Genomic DNA, 24,361 nt, shown 5'->3' with positions numbered 1-24,361 from the left:
TGATTACGGAGAGAAACGCACTGGGTTGTAAAACACAAACTCTTAGTAACCCTGTAAATGTTAATGATGTTAACCAAATAACTCATGCAAGTATTAACCCGTGCAAGATGTACCCTGTTTTGAACCTTCCTCAGGAGTGTGATCAAGAAGAAGATTCGGCAACAATTTCAGCGCTCTCTCTAGCGGCCACCATATCAGAAACCACAGTAGGAACTGCACCACCCACGAGATTAGTTAAGGCCCCTAGCGGAGGGATAGGTGAGGTCGTGTCAACGGGTAAGTACGGCACCATGCATTACACTGAAACAATTGTACCACAAGTTGTAGAATCTACGCAGAATGAGGCTGTTAGAATTGCTCCTGTAAAGGTGATAGTAGTTCCCAATGGGAAAACAGATGCATCAGGAGCCACACCCGTCAGGAACATTGCCATGTATTGCCCGTTCACTAGAATGGAATTGAGGACCATAGTGTCTGAATTCCCAGACCCCAGAAAAGATTTAGTGGCAAGCCAAAAATACATCAGGGATCTAGGAAACACTTTAGAGCCCAATAATAAGGATTGGCAGATAGTGCTAAGAGCTTGCTTACCTTCCAATGTCGACTCAGTTAAATTCTTGGCTGATTGTGGACTAGATAAAGATGTACCGCTTACAGATGTGTACGACCAGGATAATGTAAAAAGGATAAATTTACAGCTAAAGGAGTATTTCCCAGCCGTTGTTAAATGGAATAAAATATTTTCCATTAAGCAAAAGGAGTCCGAAACGGCAGCAGAATATTTCCACCGGGCACTATCAGAAATGGCAAAATACACTGGTATAGAAGACATTAAGACCAACCCAAACCATCGAGAAGTAGCAGTATCTGTACTGATGGATGGTTTGAAAGAAACATTAAAAGCTAGGGTACAGACCACACAACCATGTTGGCGAGGTCTGTCAGTGTCCACCTTGAGAGAGGCTGCTGTTGATCACGACAAAAACATCACTAGACACAGGGAGTCGCAAAGTGATAAGTTGATGTCCGTAAGTATACAGGCGCTGACCACAAGGCAGCCTGCGTATGTACCACCGAATCCTGTGGGTAAGGCAAGTGTAATAACATGTTTTTCTTGTAACAGACCGGGACACTTTGCACGAGAATGTAGAACAAAGAATGTACAAAGATCTTTTCAACCCCCTAGACAACAACACAACACACGACATTGGGAGCAGGGTCCACAGAGGCGGAGTTTTGAGCCACATACAGGGGAAACAAAAAGATATCCCCCGAACAGAGACTGGCAGGCCTCTGGTAGTTCCCAGCTAACTCCCCCACAAGTAGTTGCTGCCAATGGGATTCAGGGAGGTCAGCATACCCAATAGGGGTGTGGCCACACCTGTAATCTGCAGCCAGTTAAATTGATTGCCAGTCTTGGAAGCGAACCAGAGATTGCAATCAATGTAGCTGGTAAAACTTTAAACTTTCTTGTAGACACAGGGGCGGCCAAGTCAGTGATAAATTCGACAGTGGGCATGAGAACCACTGGTAGGACAATTCCAGCCATGGGAGTAACAGGAGTAGTCCAGCACTACCCTGTTAGCAAACCAGCCGAGATTACAATAGGGCCTTTGCATACCAAGCATTCCTTTTTGCTGGCTGCATCGGCACCAACTAATCTCCTGGGGAGAGACTTACTATGTAAAATGGGTTGCGTCATTTATTGTACTCCTGAAGGTGTATTCTTGGACATTCCTGAGAATCACGCTCAGGAGGTACGAGACATGTTAGACTCCCCATCAAAATTAATGTCACATTCCATTATGACAAATAGGAATCCATCCCAAGTAGAAGAGATGACATCTCAGATACCAGAGTCACTTTGGACAAAAGATGGACAGGACACTGGATTAATGGCAAACGTAGCTCCAGTAGTTGTACAAGTAAAAGATGGTAGGATAGCTCCAAAAATCCCACAGTATCCTCTGAAGCCAGAGGTGGAGTTAGGAGTTTTCCCAGTAATAGAACGCTTGCTGCAACAGGGCATTCTGGTAAGAACGTCCAGCACAGCCAATAGTCCCATCTTCCCTGTTAAAAAGAGTGGGGGGAGGGGTTACAGGCTAGTGCAGGATCTAAGGGGGATTAACAAAATAGTTGAAAGTCAGTTCCCCGTAGTGCCTAATCCAGCTGTCATCCTAATGCAAATTCCTCCCACTGCCAAATTTTTCACTGTTATTGACCTCTGCTCCGCTTTCTTTTCGGTACCTCTGCACCCTGACAGCCAATATTTGTTTGCATTCACATACAGAGGAGTCCAATACACGTGGACTCGGCTACCCCAAGGTTTCATAGATAGTCCAAGTATATTTTCTCAGGCTTTGCATGATTGTTTACAGTCTTTCCAACCAGACAGTGGATCAGTATTGATACAGTATGTGGACGATTTATTACTGTGTTCAGATTCACTGGAAGCATCTCTGAAGGATACGAAACAGCTCCTGTTTCATCTTTCAGACACAGGTCACAAGGTTTCCAAAGACAAGTTACAATTATGCCAAACTAAGGTAAAATATTTGGGACACTGTCTAACACAAGGACTGAGACACCTGACCGCTGATAGAATCCAAGCCATTAGAGACATGACACTGCCACAAACCCAGCAACAGATCAGGACGTTTTTAGGAATGTGTGGGTATTGCCGTAACTGGATCCCAGGGTTTTCCATATTGGCGTTACCTTTGCAGGAAATGGTCTCTTCAAACAAACCTGACCGGATTTCGCATACAGACGAATCCGAAACAGCATTTGAGAGACTCAAACAGTGCCTAACGCAGGCACCAGCACTAGGTATGCCAGACTATGGGAAACCCTTTGAACTATACGGAACAGAAAGTGCTGGGTGCGCAGCAGGTGTACTAACCCAAAAACACGGTGACGCCAGCAGGCCAGTCGCATACTACAGCGCCCAGCTAGACACGGTAGCGCGATCCCTCCCCACATGCTTGCGTAGCGTTGCGGCGATAGCATTGCTAGTGACGAAAAGCGAAGATGTCGTGCTAGGCCACAACCTCACAATCCATACACCGCATGCGGTATCTGCCTTATTGAATTCTGCCCAAACCAGACACGTCTCATCAGCAAGGTTTACAAGATGGGAATTGGCATTAATGGCCCCAGTAAACATCACCATAAGGAGATGCAGCGCATTAAATCCTGCAACTTTTCTCCCAGGTGTGCCTGGTCAGACACAAAGGGTGGAAGGTGAGAGTGATGGGGAAGGAGGATTTAATGCAAAGGGAGATACACATGATTGTATGGAATATTTGACCCAAAATTTTACCGCAAGGCCTGACATCAGTGACAACCCACTGGAAGATGCAGAACTAACGTTCTACACGGACGGTAGTTGTCATAGACAGTCAGACTCGGGAGACTTGTGTACTGGGTACGCAGTCGTAGATGACCAAGACACCATAGAAGCGGAACCGTTAGGCCCACCTCACTCAGCCCAGGTTGCTGAACTGGTCGCCCTAACCAGAGCATGTGAATTGGCTAAGGGTAAGTCAGCCAATATCTACACCGATTCTAGATACGCCTTCGGGGTAGTACATGATTTCGGAGCCCTATGGCGGCTCAGAAATTTCATGACGGCGGCTGGTACACCGATAGCGCATGCAGCTCACATAAAAAGGCTTCTAACAGCGATACAGGAACCCGACAGAGTGGCTGTTATCAAATGTAAAGCACATACATATAGCCAAGACCCAGTATCCCTTGGTAACAGCCGAGCAGACGAAGCCGCAAAGCTTGCAGCTGCTACCCCCATACAGACAGACACCACACAACTGATGGTATTTAATACCATCAACACACAAAAGTTGTGTGAGATGCAGAATTTGTGTTCCACACAGGAAAGAGCAGTCTGGAAGGCAAAGGGATATGGCCAGGAGTCCTCAGGGCTCTGGACGGATGGACATGGTAAACCAGTGGCCCCCAGGGCATACCTTCCATGTCTGGCTGAAGCAGCTCACGGGCTGACTCATCTAGGCAAGGAGGGGATGTGCAAATTGGTAAGAGCATACTGGTGCGCCCCAGGATTCTCCTCTCATGCGAGTAAAAGAGCAATGTCATGCCTTACCTGTCTGAGAAAGAATATTGGAAAAGCAATACCTACAGAACCATCCCATATCCCACCTGCCGGCGGCCCTTTCCAGGTAATACAAATTGACTTCATTCAATTACCCCCATGTCGAAATTTGAAATATGTACTTGTTTGTATAGATGTTTTCTCGAATTGGGTCGAAGCTTTCCCAGCAGCTACAAATACCGCTATGTTTACAGCTAAGAAAATTGTGCAGGAATTTGTATGTAGATATGGTATCCCTAGAATCATTGAAAGTGATAGGGGTACCCATTTTACAGGTGATGTCTTTCAAGGAATGTGTAAGTTGATGGGAATTGATAGCAAGCTGCACACTCCGTACCGTCCACAGGCGAGCGCGAAGGTCGAAAGAGTGAACAGCACTATTAAAAATAAATTGAGTAAAGTAATGGCAGAGACAGGATTGACGTGGCCAGAAGCTTTACCCATTGTTTTGTATAGCATCAGAACCACTCCCAGGTCCCCTCTTAATCTGTCTCCTTTTGAAATCTTGTTTGGTCGACAACCGCATGTCATGATTAACCCTCAGGATGATTTGAAATGTAACAATGAAGTAACTGTAAAGTACTTGATTAACATGAGTAAGCAGTTGAGGAATCAAAATGATAATCTGAAGTTGATGATTCCTGATTTACCAGATAGTAATTGTCATGACATTGAACCTGGGGATTATGTAATGATACGAAATTTTCTACGCTCAGGTTGTCTTATTGATAGATGGGAAGGACCATACCAGGTCTTATTGACTAGCACCACAGCATTGAAGGTGGCTGAGAGAGAGACTTGGGTCCATTCATCCCACTGCAAAAAGGTTGCTGATCCAGAGAAGTCCCGTGATAAGGAACAGACGGTAGAGGTTGTATCACTGGAGTGTCTGTTCCAGGAGGACTGAGGCGGCACCTGAGCCTTGAAGACCGAAAGCAGTTGTCGACTCCCTTCTCCCTTTTATTGTTTTTCCCCACTTCCCATCCCCTCTTCCTTGAAATTTCTTTTTCCCCCTTCTCATTCTTCTCTATTTCCTCCTCAAAGATGGACTTGCCCCAAGAGACTGTGATCCGGATTTTGATGTTAACCATGATGTTGACCAGAGCAGTCTGTTCCGGCGAGAGTACCATAGAGGTCGAGAGAGGTTCTGGAATGGGTTCCGATTATGATGATGGAGGCGTAGTTTTCCAAGATCAACCAAACCAACAAGCAAAGGCGAGTATCAGAAAACGATCCGATAGAAGAAATTGTGATGGATTGTTAGCTGAAGAAAATTGTATCTGTAGGCTCTGTGATAATCTGGTTGAAGATGGATGCATAAAGAAATGCCAATCTAGTTTTAATATCCATATAGACCGGCATCCATTGAGTGACTATCACTCCTTAGTGGGTAACGTGTTAAACCAAACAGATTGTTGGGTATGCTCTCAAGTACCTCAGGGTCACAGCAAATCAGGGCTAGTACCATTTCCTTTAACGTTAGGGGAGGTACTTGAGCTAAGTGGTGGGAGACCGGTGGACCGGAGGTTTAATATCTCCAGCCCTCCTAGTTTGAAGCTCCACCAATACCATGTGGATAGGTCCCTCTTATGTTTCAATATCTCCAATCCCAGAAAACCGGGAAATTGGGAAGTGTCATGGAGCAACCTTACCATGACCTTTTCACACAGAGCAGATAGAATGCCTACAGATACAGAGCTGGTACGCCACATAGCCAGTAGAGGAAAATCTTTTCGGTATCGATATACCTTAGGAAATAGGATTACTAGAGTTGGAGAGGTATCACCAGGATACTGTGCACATATCGTACAAACTGATACGTGCATTAGGCAGATGGAAGAATTAGGGTCAGGAGATTTCACCTGGAAGATTTGTAACATGGTCATGTCCTTCTCCGTCCCATATGTTCTCCCCGATGATGCATATGTACAAGTGGCTTGCCCCAAACTCTGAAGGATTGTGTTATATTGGAAAAGTATTGCCTGAAGTGATGACTGTAACACATGACAAAATGAAGGACATACACCGTGGTGCCCAAGCTCCTTATACTCACACTCATTACGAGCACCGAGTTAAAAGACAACTGTCAGAAAGGTTAGAGCATCCGGCCTCTGATCTTATCCATGAATCCACCGGGATTCAGGTCCTGGTAGCGTTAGATTTCACTCGTACCGCTCGGGGAGTGATGAATTATAGATACATTTCCGCACTCGCCAATTTGTTAGATAATATCACTGAAATGTATGATGACACGTTTAGATACACTGGAAGAGAACTTCAAGCTTACAAAACAGAACTAGTTCAGCATAGGATGGTTCTTAATTATCTTACAGCAGTAACAGGCGGATATTGTGTTACATTGGCAACACAGTACGGCATAAAGTGTTGCACGTATATCACAAATAGCACCGAGGATCCGGTAGAGGTCATAGACCAAAAGATGGATGATATTCTCCAATTGAAGTGGGAATTTCGTCGAAAACACAATCTCACCCTTGCTGCTGTAGGTAATGAGCTGACTGGTTGGGTGTCATGGTTGAACCCGCGAAATTGGTTCTCCGGTTTGGGGGACTGGGCTCAAGGAGTCATAATGGATGTTGGAAAGTTTCTACTATGTATCTTGGGTGTCGTTATATCGATTGGATTGATATTTAGATGCGGGCAGGCTTTAATGAGGTGCAAACAAAGTACAAAAGTGATGAGCTTGAGGAGTGAGGAAACCGTAATTAACCTGGATTTGATTTATGACCCAATGATAGAAACCAGGATGTGATGAAAATGCGATTATACGGTCCGTTTCTTTCACCTGTTTTTTCTGCTTTTCTCCAAGATACAAAGACCCCCTTGGACGAGGAAGCTGACGAGACGAGATGTATACAGACAACGGATTGACCAAAGAAGAAGATTTGACAACTTTAAATATGGACACTTGATGAACTTTGCCATGGATCCCCAGTTTCCCTAGTACTTTTAAACTCACGCTAGCCCAACTTTTTTTGTAAATCTAATGGCTCAGACAAAGCTATTTGCTCATGCCCAAGGAGCAATACAGCGCAAAGAAGACGACTCTCAACAGATACCGAACACAACTTCGACGACAGATGTACATTTCCCTGACATAGAATATCATTGCATTTTTCATAAGTGTTCTTTATCTTCATCTCTACAACCCTCAGGTAATGACACACATAGACGATAGGGAATACAGGCACAGATATCAGCAACCACATACCTCCCCCATTCATGTATCATCAACTAAAATGTGCTCCCCATTTTGTTCAAAATCCGAAAAGAGCTCGGTAAAGTTTGACAGCCCATCCACAGACCTGTACCACAGGATAAGAAGGAATTCAAATGTATACTTCGCAATACCTCGAAGCTTGATGTACAACACGTACGGCACGATGATACATGACCCCCCAAACATGGATTCATACACACATGCTTCTGCTATCTCACTAGGTCATACCCTCTTCACACCTTCTCCTCTCTCCTCCCTTACCCAACCATGGAAATCAATTAACCCCTGACTTGCATTTTTCTCCTTAAATGTTTTGTGGCAGTTATTATTGACTGCCAAAGGGTGGACTGTCAAAGTCAGAAAAATGTCTCTATGCACGTTGCCATATTTGCACCGCACACTGGTCCGTGCTGCGCATGCGTACGCTCTCCCGTGAAGGCGCATACCCGCAATAGCGTGCACTCGCAGGCGCGGTATGCGTATTTACGGTAGAGTTTATGTAGTCGTAGCGTGCGACTCATTCGTTACATATTTTCACAATTAATGTAGTTTATAGATCATGGTCCCTTTGATAGTTTCTGAAAGTTTGGTTAATATAGAAGGTCCCTGAGCTAAGGAATCCCTCTTTGTATCGTACGAAGGGTCTAACAGGAATCATACAGCAGTGTTTGGTACCCATCGGAAGAGTATTTAATTAGCAATATTCCGGTGTTGGTTTGGAGCGTATTAATCGCTCGTGCGAATAGTTATGGACATAAGAAGTTTATGTCCATTTCTACTATTTACTCATACTCAGGTATGCGGCGGGAAACCTAGTTCCCCACCCACCTGAGCTGTTTGAAATCGTCACAGCCCACCTGTATGAATCAACCTATGACCTTTTGTTATGATGCAGGGCCGAATTCCGACGTCCAATGGACAATGGGATTGTAGGGACTGTAGGATTGCATTGTGTGTGGGGCATAAATAGGCAGGCCGACCACATCCAGCTCTCACTCTTCAACGGTTCTCATTGCTGAAAATCGGGTGCTGGATGTCCAGGCGCATGCGATCGTTTACCCTTGTGCGTAAGTTTCTCTCCGTTATCATTGTCTTTCTGTGAGCCAATTTCTCTCATCTCTCTCCGTCTCCCTCTCTCTCTTTCCCTTCTCTCTCTCTCTCGTATCTCCCCTAGACTAGTATTGTATTGTATTAGATAGTATTGTTTAGTTCTGTGGTTAGGAAGTCTCTGTTATATTGTAGTGTATCATTTGTACTGTTATCCCCTTTTTACAAGTATACTAGATATAATACAGTTAATAGGCTTTGGAACCTAAACCAGTATCTGTGTATTTTCTATAGTGTTAAGTGTTCACTTGAGCGTCGGTGACGCTCAAGCAGCTTTGTAGTTAGTCAGGTTACACAAGGTTGCACTTACACCCTGTATTCACATTAAGGTATTCCGTGTATTTCATTGGTATAAGGTTTAGACATAAAGGTATAGCGTTGTGAGCGTCTGCGCCGCTGGTGATCTCCTCGTGGTCTCGAGCGTCCGCTACGCCATAGCGAATCATTACTCTAGTCATAGCCAATAACGTGTCCTGTGATCGCTGGGCCGTGAGCGAACGTGACGCTTGAGCGTCTCGCCTACGGCTGAGCGATCGTTACGCAACTAGCGTACCATTACGGTACTTCTTAAGTAAACAGCGTACAGTGTTCTTAGCTTCATAAAGGGTTGTTTATACGACAAGGGAATTTAGCATTGTCACCTTGGTGAGAAGGGCAAATTTGGACCTGTAGGTAAACGTCCCTGATATCCAGTGACATCATATCGTCCCCTTCTTCCTGGTTCGCTATCACTGCTCCGAGTGACTCCATCTTGATTTGAACGCTTGTATGTAAGTGTTCAAATATTTCAGATCTCACCGAGCCGGTTGGCTTCAGTACCACAATATAGTGTGGAATACTACCCCCTTCCTTGTTGTAAGAAGGGTACTTTGATTATCACCTGCTGGGAATACAGCCTGTGAATTGTGTGAGGGGGAGACGTCTCGAATTTCCAATGTACACCTGGGATCCCGGAGTTCCCTTGCGAGTGTTGCTGAAACTCTTGAGATGACCCCCTACCGCACCTGAGTCCGCTTGTACGGCCCCAGCGTTATGCTGCGGACTTGGCAGAAGCCGTGAGGAGCTTCTGCTCCTGGGAATGAGCTGCTTGCTGCAGTCTTCTTCCCTTTCCTCTCCCCCTGGGCAGATATGACTGGCCTTCGCCCGCCTGCCCGTATGGGGACGAAAGGACTGAGACTGAAAAGACTGTGTCCTTTTCTGCCAATATGTGACTCGGGGTAACAAAAGGTGGATTTTTCAGCTGTTGCCATAGCCACCAGGTCCAATGGACCGCCCCTTTATACGGCAATACTTCCATATGCCGTCTGGAATCTGCCTCACCTGACCACTGTCGTGTCTTCGTCTGGCAGATATGTACATCACATTTACTCTTGATGCCAGAATGCAAATATGCCTCTGCGCATCACACATATATAGAAATGCATCCTTAAAATGCTCTATAGACAATAAAATCCTGTCCCTGTCAAGGGTATCAAAATTTTCAGTCAGGAAATCCGACCAAGCCCCCTCAGCGCTGCACATCCAGGCTGAGGCGATTGCTGGTCGTAGTATAACACCAGTATGTGTGTATATACTGTTATGATATTTTCCAGCTTCCTATCAGCTGGCTCCTTGAGGGCGGCCGTATCTGGAAACGGTAACGCCATGTTTTTTATAAGCGTGTGAGCGCCTTGTCCACCCTAAGGTGTGTTTTCCAACTCGCCCTTACTACTGGCGGGAAAAAGGGTATACCGCCCATAACTTTCTGTCGGAGGAACCCCACGTATCATCACACACTTCATTTAATTTATCTGATTTAGGCAAAACTACAAGTAGTTTTTTCCCACCCTACAAAATACCCTTATTTGTGGTACTTGTGGTATCAGAAATACGTAACACCTCCTTCATTGCCCTTAACATGTAACTTGTGGCCCTAAAGGAAAAATACGTTTGTTTCTTCACCGTCGACACTGGGGTCAGTGTCCGTGTCAGTGTCTGTCGACCGACTGATGTAAATGGGCGTTTTTACAAGCCCCTGACGGTGTCTGAGACGCCTGGACCGATACTAATTTGTCCGCCGGCTGTCTCATGTCGTCAACCGGCTTGCAGCGTGTTGACATTATCACGTAATTCCATAAGTAAGCCATCCATTCTGGTGTCGACTCCCTAGAGAGTGACATCACCATTACAGGCAATTTTCTCCGTCTCCTCACCAACATTTTCCTCATACATGTCGACACACACGTACCGACCTACAGCACACACATACAGGGAATGCTCTGATAGAGGACAGGACCCACTAGCCCTTTGGGGAGACAGAGGGAGAGTTTGCCAGCACACACCAAAAGCGCCATAATGTATATAACAACCCTAGAAGGTGTTGTTTCTATATATGGGCTCTTAATATATAATTATATCGCCAATTTATGCCCCCCTTCTCTTTAACCCTGTTTCTGTAGTGCAGGGGAGAGTGGGAGCCTTCCTCACCAGCGGAGCTGGTCAGGAAAATGGCGCTGAGTGCTGAGGAGAATAAGCTCCGCCCCTTTCACGGCGGGCTTTTCTCCCGGTTATTAGGAAAACTGGCCTGGGTTAAATACATACATATAGCCTTAATGGCTATATGTGATGTATTTATTTGCCTCTAAGGTACTCTATATTGCTGCCCAGGGCGCCCCCAGCAGCGCCCTGCACCCTCCGTGACCGAGATCCGTGAGCCGTGTAGCAACAATGGCGCACAGCTGCAGTGCTGTGCGCTACCTCTATGAAGACTGAAGTCTTCTGCCGCCTGTTTCCGGACCTCCGTTCTGCCGTTCTTCAGCGTCTGTAAGGGGGATCGGCGGCGCGGCTCCGGGACGAACCCCAGGCTGACCTGTGTTCCGACTCCCTCTGGAGCTCAGTGTCCAGTAGCCTAAGACTTCAATCCTCCTGCAGGCAGGTGAGTTGCAAGTCTCTCCCCTAAGTCCCTCGTTGCAGTGCTCCTGTCGCCAGCAGGAGACACTGATTAGAAACCTAAAAAAAAACTTTTCTAACTAGCTCTTTAAGAGAGCCACCTAGATTGCACCCTCTCGGACGGGCACAAAAACCTAACTGAGGCTTGGAGGAGGGTCATAGGGGGAGGAGCCAGTACACACCATGTGACCTAAAAAGCTTTTTAGATGTGCCCTGTCTCCTGCGGAGCCCGCTATTCCCCATGGTCCTGACGGAGTCCCCAGCATCCACTAGGACGTTAGAGAAAATCATGTATCGGATGGCCTTAGTCATTTTAGACTGTAAATGTGCCTCATCATCGTCGACACTGGAGTCGGATTCCGTGTCAGCATCAGTGTCAACCATCTGAGCTAGAGGGCGTTTATGAGCCCCAGACGGTTTCTGAGTCGCCTGGGCAGGGGCGGGCTGAGACCCCGGCTGTCCCAAGGCTGCAGCGTCATCAAACCTTTTATGTAAGGAGTTTACATTGTCATTTAAGACCTTTCACATATCCATCCAATCTGGTGTCGGCCCCGACGGGGGCGATACCACACTTATCTGCCCTAGCTCCGCATCCACGTAACCTTCCTCATCAAACATGTCGACCCAGCCGTACCGACACACCGCACACACACAGGGAATGCTCAGACTGAAGACAGGACCCCACAAAGTCCTTTGGGGAGACAGAGAGAGAGAGTATGCCAGCACACACCACAGCGCTATATAACACAGGGATTTACACTGCTAATAAGTGATTTTCCCAATAGCTGCTTGTCTGTATCGATTTGCGCCTAAATTTATGTGCCCCCCCCTTTCTTTTTAACCCGTCTTGTACCTGGATACTGCAGGGGAGAGCCTGGGGAGCGTGCTTCCAGCGGAGCTGTGAAGGGAAAATGGCGCTGGTGTGCTGAGGAAGAAGGCCCCGCCTCCTCAGTGGCGGGCTTCTGTCCCGCTTTCAGTGTATAATAATGGCGGGGGTTTTTACATATATACAGTGCTAGACTGTATATATGTATGATTTTGTGCCAAAGGTATCTCAATTGCAGCCCAGGGCGCCCCCCCCCCCCCCCCCCCAGCGCCCTGCACCCTACAGTGACCAGAGTGTGTAAGTGTGCTGGGAGCAATGGCGCACAGCTGCGGTGCTGTGCGCTACCTTAATGAAGACAGGAGTCTTCAGCCGCCGATTTTGACGTCTTCCAGCTTCTGTTCTTCTGGCTCTGCTCCGGGGAAGGCGGCACGGCTCCGGGAACGGACGATCGAGGACAGGTGCCTGTGTTCGAACCCTCTGGAGCTAATGGTGTCCAGTAGCCTAAGAAGCACAAGCTAGCTGCAAGCAGGTAGGTTTGCTTCTCTCCCCTTAGTCCCACGTAGCAGTGAGTCTGTTGCCAGCAGAAACTCACTGAAAATAAAAAACCTAAAAATACTTTCTTTTCTAGTAAGCTCAGGAGAGCCCACTAGGAGCACCCAGCTCTGGCCGGGCACAGATTCTAACTGAGGTCTGGAGGAGGGGCATAGAGGGAGGAGCCAGTGCACACCAGATAGTACCTAATCTTTTTTTAGAGTGCCCAGTCTCCTGCGGAGCCCGTCTATTCCCCATGGTCCTTACGGAGTTCCCAGCATCCACTAGGACGTCAGAGAAATCAGAATTACCAGCTATAGCTGTGGAGACCAAGTCCGAGAACCTTTCTCCACACAATCCTCAGCCTTCCATATGCCACTTAAGTTGGCATCATCTGTCCATTGCATATTCTACAGGATACGTCAAGCAGAAATCGACATAGCTTTGCCTCTGGGACCCAGTATACTCATGTCTCTATGGGCATGTTTTATGATATATATCTCTTAAGACAGCATCTTTAATATATATATATATATATATATATATATACACATATATATATATATATACATACTAGGGTCTCAATTTCTGCTGATAAGGTACCTGTCCACGCCGCCACAGCGCTATAAACCTATGCCGACACAATCGCCGGTCTGAATAGTGTACCAAAATGTGCACGCTATCTGCAGGATCCCTGAGAATAGCTAGGGCTACCTTTTGGGCAAACGTGACACCCTAGGGGAAGATTCCCATCACATCCTGGCCCTAGTGGGGAAAGGATACTGCCTGAGAATTCTTTGTGGGAAGCTGCAGTCTCTTGTCTGGAGATTCCCGCTCTTTTTCCTCATGAGAGGAGGGAAATTTACCTCAGCTTTCTTCCCCTTAAAATGTGTACCCTTGTGTCAGGGACAGATGAGTCATCAGTGATATGCAAATCATCTTTATTACAATAATCATATATTGATTACTTTTCTGCCATTTTGGCTGTAACTTTGCATTATCGTAGTCGACACTGGAGTCAAACTCCGTGTCGATATCAGTGTCTATTATTTTGGATAGTGAGCATTGTGAGACTCTCAAGGTCTCTGCGCCATAGGGACAGACATGGGTAGATTTCCTGTCTGTTCTCTAATCTTTTGAGCAATAAATTCACCTTAGCACTTACACATATCCAAACAGGTGTCGGCATTGTCGACGGAGACACCCTCTCACACAAATATTAGCTCCATCTCCTCCTTAGGGGAGCCTTTTACCTCAGACATGTCGACACACACGTACCGACACACCACACACACAGGGGATGCTCTATTTGAAGACAGTTCCCCCACAAGGCCCTTTGGAGAGACAGAGAGAGAGTATGCCAGCACACACCCCAGCGCTATATGACCCAGGAATCACACAGTAACGTAGTGTTAACCCAGTAGCTGCTGTATATATTGTTTTTACGCCAAATTTATGTGCCCCCCCTCTCTTTTCACCCTCTTCTATCGTGCTTCTGCAGGGGAGAGCCTGGGGAGCTTCCTCTCAGCGGAGCTGTGGAGAGAAAATGGCGCTGGTGAGTGCTGAGGAAGAAGCCCCGCCCCCTCAGCAGTGGGCTTCTGTCCCGCGATTTTGTGTAAAATAATGGCGGGGGCTCATGCATATATACAGTGCCCAACTGTATATATGCCCACTTTGCCAAGAGGTCTCTAATTGCTGCCCAGGGCGCCCCCCCCTGCGCCCTGCACCCTAGTGACCGGAGTGTGTGGGTGTAATGTGGGAGCAATGGCGCACAGTGCTGTGCGCTACCTCATATGAAGACTGGAGTCTTCTGCCGCCGCTTTTGACGTCTTCTTGCTTCACACGCCGGCTTCTGGCTCGGCGAGGGGGGCGGCGGCGCGGCTCCGGGATCGGACGACCAAGGGTGCGTTCCTGTGTTCGATTCCTCTGGAGCTAATGGTGTCCAGTAGCCTAAGAAGCATGACCTATCCGCAGTTAGTAGGTCTGCTTCTCTCCCCTCAGTCCCACGTAGCAGAGAGCCTGTTGCCAGCAGATCTCTCTGAAAATAAAAAATCCTAACAAAATACTTTCTTATTAGCAAGCTCAGGAGAGCTCACTAAAGTGCACCCAGCTCGTCCGGGCACAGATTCTAACTGAGGTCTGGAGGAGGGACATAGAGGGAGGAGCCAGTGCACACCAGTATTCCTAATTCTTTCTTAAAGTGCCCTGTCTCCTGCGGAGCCCGTCTATTCCCCATGGTCCTTACGGAGTCCCCAGCATCCACTAGGACGTTAGAGAAATACACTTTAAGGTAGTTTCTTGCCTGCGATCTGCAGGGTCCTTAAGGGCTGCTGTGTCAGGAGACGGTAGCGCCACTTTCTTGGACAAGCGCGTCAGGGCTTTGTCCACAGTGGGGGGTGATTCCCAAATCTCCCTGTCCTGCTTAGGGAAAGGGTATGCCATATAAATTCTTTTGGGGATCTGCGGTCTCTTATCCGGAGTCTCCCAAGCTTTTCCAAAGAATTCATTTAATTCATGAGATGTGGGAAAGTTAATAATGTTTCTTTTCCTTAAACATGTGTACCCTTGTGTTGGGGACAGAGGGTTCATCCACAATATGCAACACATCCCTTATTGCCATACACTGAATGGTTTTAGTCACGCTAGGGTGCAATTTTACTTCGTCATAGTCGACACTGGAATCAGAATCCGTGTCGGTAGTAGTGTCTTGTGTTAAGGGACGCTTATGAGACCCCGACGGGCCCTGTGAGTCGGTCCAATCTGAGGATTGACCCCCTGATGCCCCCCTAAATCAGCCTTATCAAGCCTTTTATGTAAAGATGCCACACTTGCATTCAAAGTATGCCACATGTCCATCCAATCTGGAGTCGGCACAACCGACGGGGACACACCACTCATTTGCTCCACCTCCTTCTTGGAAAAGCCTTCCGCTTCAGACATGTCGACACCACATACCGACACCCCACACACACAGGGATTAACCTATAAGGGGACAAAACCCCAACCAGGCCCTTAGGAGAGACAGAGAGAGAGAGTATGCCAGCACACACCAGCGCTTAATAACACTGGAAAAATATGACCAGATAGCGCTTTTATATATATATAAAATGACCAGATTCCCACTCACTGCGCTCAAAATGCCCCCCTCCTCTTTTTTCCAGCCTGAATGTTCAGCAGGGGAGAGACCAGGGAGCCAGCGTTTTCCTCATGCAGCTTCTGTGGAGAAAATGGCGCTGGTTAGTGCTGGGGATCGGTACCGGTGATTTTTTTATAGAAAATGGCGGGGGATCGTAGAATTACTGCCCAGCAGCCTAATCTACCTTGTCAGTGCCCAAATGTGAGGTTTATTGCTGCCCAGGGCGCCCCCCCTGCGCCCTGCACCCTTCAGTGCTGCTCTGTGTGTGTGAATGGGAGCAATGGTGCTCATGAAGATCTGATGTCTTCTGCCGCCTATGATGTCTTCTGCCTTCTCATACTCACCCGGCTTCTATCTTCGGCATCTGTGAGGAGGACGGCGGCGCGGCTCCGGGACGAACCCCAGGTGAGACCTGTGTTCCGACTCCCTCTGGAGCTAATGGTGTCCAGTAGCCTTAGAAACAGAGCCCAACTTGACAAGCCAGCTCTGCTTCTCTCTCCTTGGTCCCACGATGCAGGGAGCCTGTTGCCAACAGGACTCCCTGAAAATAAAAAACCTAACAAAATTCTTTTTCCACAGAAAACTCTGGAGAGCTCTCTGCAGTGCACCCATTCTCCTCTGGGCACAAGATCTAACTGAGGTCTGGAGGAGGGGCATAGAGGGAGGAGCCAGTGCACACCCATAGTCAAAGTTCTTTTTTAGGTGCCCTATCTCCTGCGGAGCCCGTCTATACCCCATGGTCCTTACGGAGTCCCCAGCATCCTCTAGGATGTAAGAGAAAAATAAGCAATAGAACAGTAGACTTACAATAAGAGCGCATAATATTATTTCATAGATAGATAGATAGATAGATAGATAGATAGATAGATAGATAGATAGATAGATAGATAGATAGATAGATAGATAGATAGATACTTGTGTCATTGACAAACATTTATATTTACCGGAAGGCTTGTTCACTTTTGACACTCCTCTTGTTTCTGCCAAGTCTTCCTGTTGCACTAATTTAGTCACAGAAGGAACATCAGAAACTAGCAATTTCATTTGCTCAATAGCCAGGGTTTTATCTGATACATTGGAGGAAGTATCCATGTCATCCTACAGATTGCAAAAAAAATCCCCATTATCTTAGAATATGAGACAGAAATGATAAAGAGTTTTGCAAACAGATATGTCATCAACATATGCCTGAAACAAATAAAGTTTTTTCTACAGTTTAAAAAGTTTGAGAGAAATAATAGGATTTTAATACCTACCGGTAAATTCTTTTCTCTTAGTCCGTAGAGGATGCTGGGGTCACATCAAGAACCATGGGGTATAGACGGGATCCGCAGGAGACATGGGCACTTTAAGACTTTCAAAGGGTGTGAACTGGCTCCTCCCTCTATGCCCCTCCTCGAGACTCCAGTTATAGGAACTGTGCCCAGGGAGACGGACTTTTAGAGGAAAAGGATTTATTGTTAAACTAAGGTGAGATACATACCAGCTCACACCTCAAGCATGCCGTACAACATGACATTCAACATAACGCAAGTCAACGGCATGAACAACGTCAGCTGACCAAAAACGTAACACAACATGTATTGAAACGTAACAAAAAACTGCAGATACAGTACGCACTGGGACGGGCGCCCAGCATCCTCTACGGACTAAGAGAAAATGATTTACCGGTAGGTATTAAAATCCTATTTTCTCATACGTCCTAGAGGATGCTGGGGTCACATCAAGAAACATGGGGTTATACCAAAGCTCTAGAATGGGCGGGAGAGTGCGGATGACTCTGCAGCACCGATTGACCAAACATGAGGTCCTCATCAGCCAGGTATCAAACTTGTAGAACTTCGCAAAGGTGTTTGATCCCGACCACGTAGCCGTTCGGCAAAGTTGTAATGCCGAGACCCCCCGGGCAGCCGCCCAGGACGAGCCCACCTTTCTGGTAAAATGGGCCTTCACCGATTCGGTAACGGCAATCCAGCCGTAGAATGAGCCTGCTGAATCGTATGACAGATATAGCGCGCAATAGTCTGCTTGGAAGCATGAGCCCCAATCTTGTTGTGAGCATACAGGACAAACAGAGCCTCCGTTTTCCTAAACTGAGCCGTTCTGGCGACATAAATTTTCAAAGCTCTGACTACATCGAGAAACTTTGATTCCAGCAAGGAGTCAGCAGCCACTGGTACCACAATAGGTTGGTTCAAGTAGAACGACGAAACCACTATAGGCAGAAATTGCTGACGAGTCCTCAACTCTGCTCTATCTTCATGGAAGATCAAATAAGGGCTCTTGTGAGTCAAGGCCGCTAATTCAGACACCCGCCTTGCGGATGCCAAGGACAACAGCATGACCACTTTCCAAGTGAGGAATTTCAACTCTACCTTCTGTAAAGGTTCAAACCAATGAGATTGCAGGAACTGCAACACCACGTTAAGATCCCACGGTGCCACTGGGGGCACAAAGGGAGGTTGGATGCGCAACACGCCTTTCACGAAAGTCTGAACTTCTGGAAGGGAGGCTAATTGTTTTTGGAAGAAAACCGATAAGGCTGAAATTTGAACTTTAATTGAGCCCAACTTTAGGCCTGCATCCACACCAGCTTGTAGAAAATGGAGAAAACGTCCTAACTGAAATTCTTCCGTAGGAGCCTTCCTGGATTCACACCAAGACACTTATTTTCTCCAAATACGGTGGTAATGTTTAGACGTTACTCCTTTTCTGGCCTGAATAAGAGTGGGGATGACTTCCTTGGGAACACCCTTACGGGCTAGGATGCGGCGTTCAACCGCCAAGCCGTCAAATGAAGTTGCGGTAAGTCTTGAAACACGCACGGCCCCTGCTGTAACAGATCCTCCCTCAGAGGAAGAGGCCAGGGATCTCCTATGAGTAATTCCTGAAGATCTGGATACCAAGCCCTCCTTGGCCAGTCTGAAACAATGAGGATTGCTTGAACCTTTGTTCTTCTTATGATCTTTATCACTTTTGGAATGAGTGGAAGCGGAGGAAACACATACACCCACTGAAACACCCATGGTGTCACCAGGGCGTCCACTGCTATTGCTTGAGGGTCTCTCGACCTGGAACAATATCTCTGAAGTTTCTTGTTGAGGCGAGACGCCATCATGTCTATTTGAGGGATTCCCCAAAGACTTATCACTTCTGCAAAGACCTCTTGATGAAGACCCCACTCTCCTGGATGGAGATCGTGTCTGCTGAGGAAGTCTGCTTCCCAGTTGTCTACTCCTGGAATGAAGATCGCTGACAGAGCGCTTGCATGCCTTTCCGCCCAGCGGAGAACCTTTGTGGCCTCTGCCATTGCCGCTCTGCTCTTTGTTCCGCCCTGGTGGTTTATGTACGCTATTGCTGTTATGTTGTCCGACTGAATCAAGACGGGCCGATATCGAAGAAGATGTTCCGCTTCTAGAAGGCCATTGTAAATGGCCCTTAACTCCAGAACGTTTATGTGTAGACAAATTTCCTGGCTTGACCATCTTCCCTGGAAGCTTTCCCCCTGCGTGACTGCTCCCCAGCCTCGGAGACTCGCATCCGTGGTCACTAGGATCCAGTCCTGGATCCCGAACCTGCGTCTCTCTAGGAGGTGAGAGCTGTGCAGCCACCACAGGAGTGAGATTCTGGTCTTGGAAGAAAGGATTATCTTTCGGTGCATGTGCAGATGGGACCCGGACCACTTGTCCAACAGGTCCCACTGAAACACTCTGGCATGGAACCTGCCAAACTGAATGGCCTCGTAGGCCGCCACTATCTTCCCTAGCAACCGAGTGCATTGATGGATCGATACTCTTGCTGGTTTCAGAATTTGTTTGACTAGGTTCTGAATTTCCAGAGCCTTTTCCCCTGGAAGAAAAACTCTCTGTAATTCTGTGTCCAGAATCATTCCCAAAAACGACAGCCGTCTCGTCGGAACCAACTGTGATTTTGGCCAGTTTAGGAGCCAACCATGTTGCTGCAGAATTGTCAGGGAGAGCGTAATGTTCTGCAGTAATTGGTCCCTAGATCTCGCCTTTATCAGGAGATCGTCCAAGTACGGGATAATTGTGACTCCTTGCTTGCACAGGAGAACCATCATTTCGGCCATTACTTTGGTGAAAACCCTCGGAGCTGTGGACAGACCAAACGGCAACGTCTGAAATTGGTAATGACAATCCTGAACCGCAAACCTCAGGTAAGCCTGATGTGGAGGATAAATGGGAACATGTAAGTAGGCATCCTTTATGTCTACCGACACAATAAAATCCCCCTCCTCCAGACTGGAGATCACTCCCCGGAGAATTTCCATCTTGAATTTGAATTTTTTTAGGTAGAAATTGAGGGATTTGAGGTTCAGGATTGGTCTGACTGAGCAGTCAGGCTTCGGGACCACGAACAGGCTGGAATAAAAGCCTTCTCCCTGTTGTGACGGGGGAACCTTGACAATGACTTGATTGTGACACAATTTTTGTATTGCTGTGCATACCACCTCCCTGTCCGGAAGAGATGCTAGTAAGGCCGATTTGAAAAACCGGTGAGGGGGAACGTCTTGAAACTACAGTCTGTACCCCTGGGACACTATTTCTAAAACCCATGGGTCCAGGGCCAAACGAGCCCAGAACTGACTGAAGAGCTTGAGACGTGCCCCCACCGGTGCGGACTCCCAGAGGAGCCCCAGCGTCATGCGGTGGATTTGGCAGAAGCCAGAGAGGTCTTCTGCTCCTGTAAACCGGCCACGGCCGGTGATCGTTAACCCCTTCCCTTTCCTCTAGTAGCAAGGAAGGAAGACCCTCGGCCCTTTCTGTATTTACTGCGCCGAAAGGACTGCATCTGATAATGGTGTGCTTTCTTTTGTGGTACAGGCACATAAGGTAAAAATGATGACTTACCCGCGGTAGCCGTCGATACCAAGTCAGCGAGGCCGTCACCAAACAATACACCACCTTTATACGGTAGAGACTCCATAGCTTTCTTAGAGTCAGCATCAGCATTCCATTGATGAATCTATAATGCTCTCCTAGCTGAGACTGCCATGGCATTGGCCCTTGATCCCAAGAGGCCAATATCCCTCGCAGTTTCCTTTAGGTAGACTGCAGCGTCCCTCATATAACCCAGTGTCAAAAGAATGCTATCCCTATCCAGGGTATCTATTTCAGATGACAAGTTATCTGCCCATTTTTCGATAGCACTACTCACCCACGCAGATGCAATGGCTGGTCTGAGTAGCGTACCCGTGGTGACATAGATGGATTTCACTGTATTTTCCTGCCTACGATCCGCAGGATCCTTTAGGGCTGCCATGTCAGGGGACGGAAGAGCCACCTTTTTGGACAGCCGTAATAAAGCTTTGCCCACAATGGGGGGTGACTCCCATTTTTCCCTATCCCCAGAGGGAAACGGATACACCACTTTTGGGAATCTGAAACTTTTTGTCAGGATTTTCCCAAACCTTTTCACAAAGTGTGTTCAGTTCATGAGAGGGAGGAAACGTTACCTCAGGTTTCTTTCCTTTATACATACAGACCCTAGTATCAGGAACAGTAGGGTCCTTAGTGATATGTAATACGTCTTTTATTGCCACAATCATGTACTGAATGCTCTTTGCCAGTTTTGGATCTAATCTGGCCTCACTATAGTCGACACTTGAGTCAGTGTCCGTGTCGGTATCCGTGTCTGCCAGTTGGGCAAATGAACGCTTTTGTGACCCCGAGGGGGTCTGGACTTGAAACAATACATCCTCTACGGATTTCTTCCATGCCTGGTTCTGAGACTCAGATTTATCCAATCTCTTATTTATCAAAGCCACATTAGCATTCAAAGAACTCAAAACATTCACCCAATCAGGTGTCGGCGGTGCCGACAGGGTCACTCCCACAGCTGTTTGTGTCCCTAATACAGTCTCCTCCTGGGAAGAGCACTCCGCCTCAGACATGCCGACACACGTGCACCCAACATACGCAGACACACTGGGCCTATAGGGGACAGACCCACAGTAAAGCCTGTCAGAGAGACACAGAGGGAGTTATTGCCATCTCACACCCCAGCGCTCAATCCCGGTCTGAAACACCACAGAAAATGCCCCAGACCTGCAGCGCTTATATAATGTACATATAATGCACCAAAATAACTATGCCCCCCCCCCTCCCCACACGTTTTTCACCTTGATACTTATGCAGCAGCGTGGGGAAGGACCAGCGTCTCTGCAGCCTTGTGTAGAGAAAATGGCGCCGGGCTGTGTGCTGTGAGGGCTAAGCTCCGCCCCCATAATGGCGCGCTTCAGACCCGCTCTTTTTAAATAAATTTTTTATACTGGCGGGGGTCCAGACAATGCCTTGGCACTATGTCCACTCTTGCCAGTTAGTTCTAGAGGTTTAATATGCTGCCCAGGGCGCCCCCCCCCGCACCCTGTAATGCCGCTGTGTGTGGGAGCATGGCGCGCAGTGCGATCGCTGTGCAGTACCTCAAAGCCGTCACTGAAGTCTTCTTTTCTTCTTCTACTCACCTGTCTTCTGACATCTGGCTCTGCAATGGGGGTGACAGCCGGCTCTGGGAATGAGACCCTAGGCGTACCTGGTGATCAAACCCTCAGGAGCTAGTGGTGTCCTGTAGCCAAAGAAGCAGTGCCTTGAAACTCACAGAAGTAGGTCTGACTTCTCTCACCTAAGTCCCACGAAGCAGAGAGACTGTTGCCAGCAGTGCTCCCTGAAAATAAAAAACCTAACATAAAGTCTTTTCAGAGAAACTGAGTTGAGCTCCTCAGAGTGCATCCAATCTGCCTGGGCACAGATTCTAAACTGGAGTCTGGAGGAGGGGCGCAGAGGGAGGAGCCAGTTCACACCCTTTGAAAGTCTTAAAGTGCCCATGTCTACTGCGGATCCCGTCTATACCCCATGGTTCTTGATGTGACCCCAGCATCCTCTAGGACGTATGAGAAATATTTTTTTTCTAAAGTTCACATAATGTATTTATTTTTCAGGCCAGTATAGATGACAGGAGGAAACATGTTACTTACTGCAGTGGGATTGTTTGAAGCTTGGGGCACATGGCAAGCAATGGACTGGTTGGACCCCAAGTCATAGGGGGTAAGACCCGTATTTACAGGCTCCAAGGATTCCAAGTGATTAGTCTGACCACTAGAACTGTCATCGTTCTCTGGGAAAAGTGTCACTGTTGCACTCTGATTTTGTAAAGGCGATGACTGTATTTGATCTTCTTCAGCATCTAGCTTCACCATTTCCAGTAGGGGGGAAGATTGCAGCTCATCCACAAACTGAAAAACAGACTCCAAATTCATCTCTTCTTTTTTGGACTCATCGGAATCACTAGATGGCCAGTTTCGAAGGAACACCTCCATAGGGAAGGAAGACTGCATTGGAGGAGGGCTCTACACAAAATAATAAAGAGAATACTGCTTACCTGTATTACACCATAAAACTATGATAAAATGTAAAAATGAAGTGGATAATAAACCCTTCCATTCCATATTGCAGTTGTCTACATGTAAATGACTTGGCAGTATCGTTAATTCTCATATATAGCCTCAATAAAATCTATGTTGACCCCGGCTTGAATTAACGTCCCTAACCCGCTGTAATTCTACTTAGCACAGCTATGTGTGCTATAAATTACTGCACAATTCAATTGTAAGACCGATGTTGCATTGTAATTTTCCATATTAGCTGCGCTAAGTGTGTGGTAAAATGGAGAAGTCTTTACCGCAAAAAGTGCAAACTAACATTGGATAAACAGTATATCAGTGGCAAAAAGCAAGTAATGGGGGCTCTTAAAAGGTGTCAAATGGCTGATTTTTGCCTAAATAACACATAAAAAATGATAGTAAGCAGGTGTGTATCATATAAACACAAATAATGTTTGTGTCATTTAAGCCACTTTTTAAAAAAAAAATGTTAAAAAAACACCTTTAACTCCCGCATGCAAGCCTAAAAACAGCTGTACCATCAATACAACACCCCCATATACCTGACCCATATCAATAAACCCACTATTCAGCACTTTGCAGAATATCACCCCAAAAATGGCATTGTTAGCAAAATGAAGCTAATTAAAAACGTCTTAGTCCCTAATTAATCATTAAGGGCATATCCCAGGGGTTCTGAACCAAAGGTCTAATACAGGGGTTCTCAAACTCGGTCCTCAGGACCCCACACAGTGCATGTTTTGCAGGTAACCCAGCAAGTGCACAGGTGTATTAATTACTCACTGCCCCATTTTAAAAGGTCCACAGGTGAAGCTAATTATTTCACTTGTGATTTTGTGAGGAGACCTGCAAAACATGCACTGTGTGGGCCCCCGAGGACCGAGTTTGAGAACCTGTGGTCTAATAGATTTTGGACACTATGGCTGATGTTTACGAAAGTGAGTGATTATCAACAGACCACGCATGTGCTGCGATCGCACTGCGCATGAGTCAAGGTGCCGCTGCGACTCTGCTCGCAATGAGGATTTCATGGCAAAGTGATT

At 47.0% G+C, this 24,361-nt stretch overlaps 1 protein-coding gene across 3 annotated transcripts in view; it reads right to left on the bottom strand.

The window, feature by feature from the left end:
* The window catches only part of HSF5 (heat shock transcription factor 5), a 96,905-nt gene that overhangs the window by 41,760 nt on the left and 30,784 nt on the right, over nucleotides 1-24,361 (bottom strand). The window contains exons 4-6 of one of the 3 annotated variants that reach the window (XR_010241539.1): nucleotides 22,893-23,264; nucleotides 16,843-16,996; nucleotides 15,890-15,978 (exon numbers count right to left, since the gene is read on the bottom strand). Coding sequence is in view for 2 of the 3 variants with exons in the window: in XM_063956197.1 (XP_063812267.1) it covers nucleotides 16,843-16,996; nucleotides 22,893-23,264 (526 nt within the window). In the remaining variant the exon portion in view is untranslated. The remainder of the gene's footprint in view (nucleotides 1-15,889; nucleotides 15,979-16,842; nucleotides 16,997-22,892; nucleotides 23,265-24,361) is intronic. The other 2 variants (XM_063956197.1, XM_063956198.1) reach the window with 2 other exon arrangements.

The sequence above is a fragment of the Pseudophryne corroboree genome, chromosome 2 (genome assembly GCF_028390025.1).
Source record: "Pseudophryne corroboree isolate aPseCor3 chromosome 2, aPseCor3.hap2, whole genome shotgun sequence".
NCBI lineage: Eukaryota > Metazoa > Chordata > Amphibia > Anura > Myobatrachidae > Pseudophryne > Pseudophryne corroboree.
This window is presented reverse-complemented; position numbering and strand designations above follow the sequence as displayed.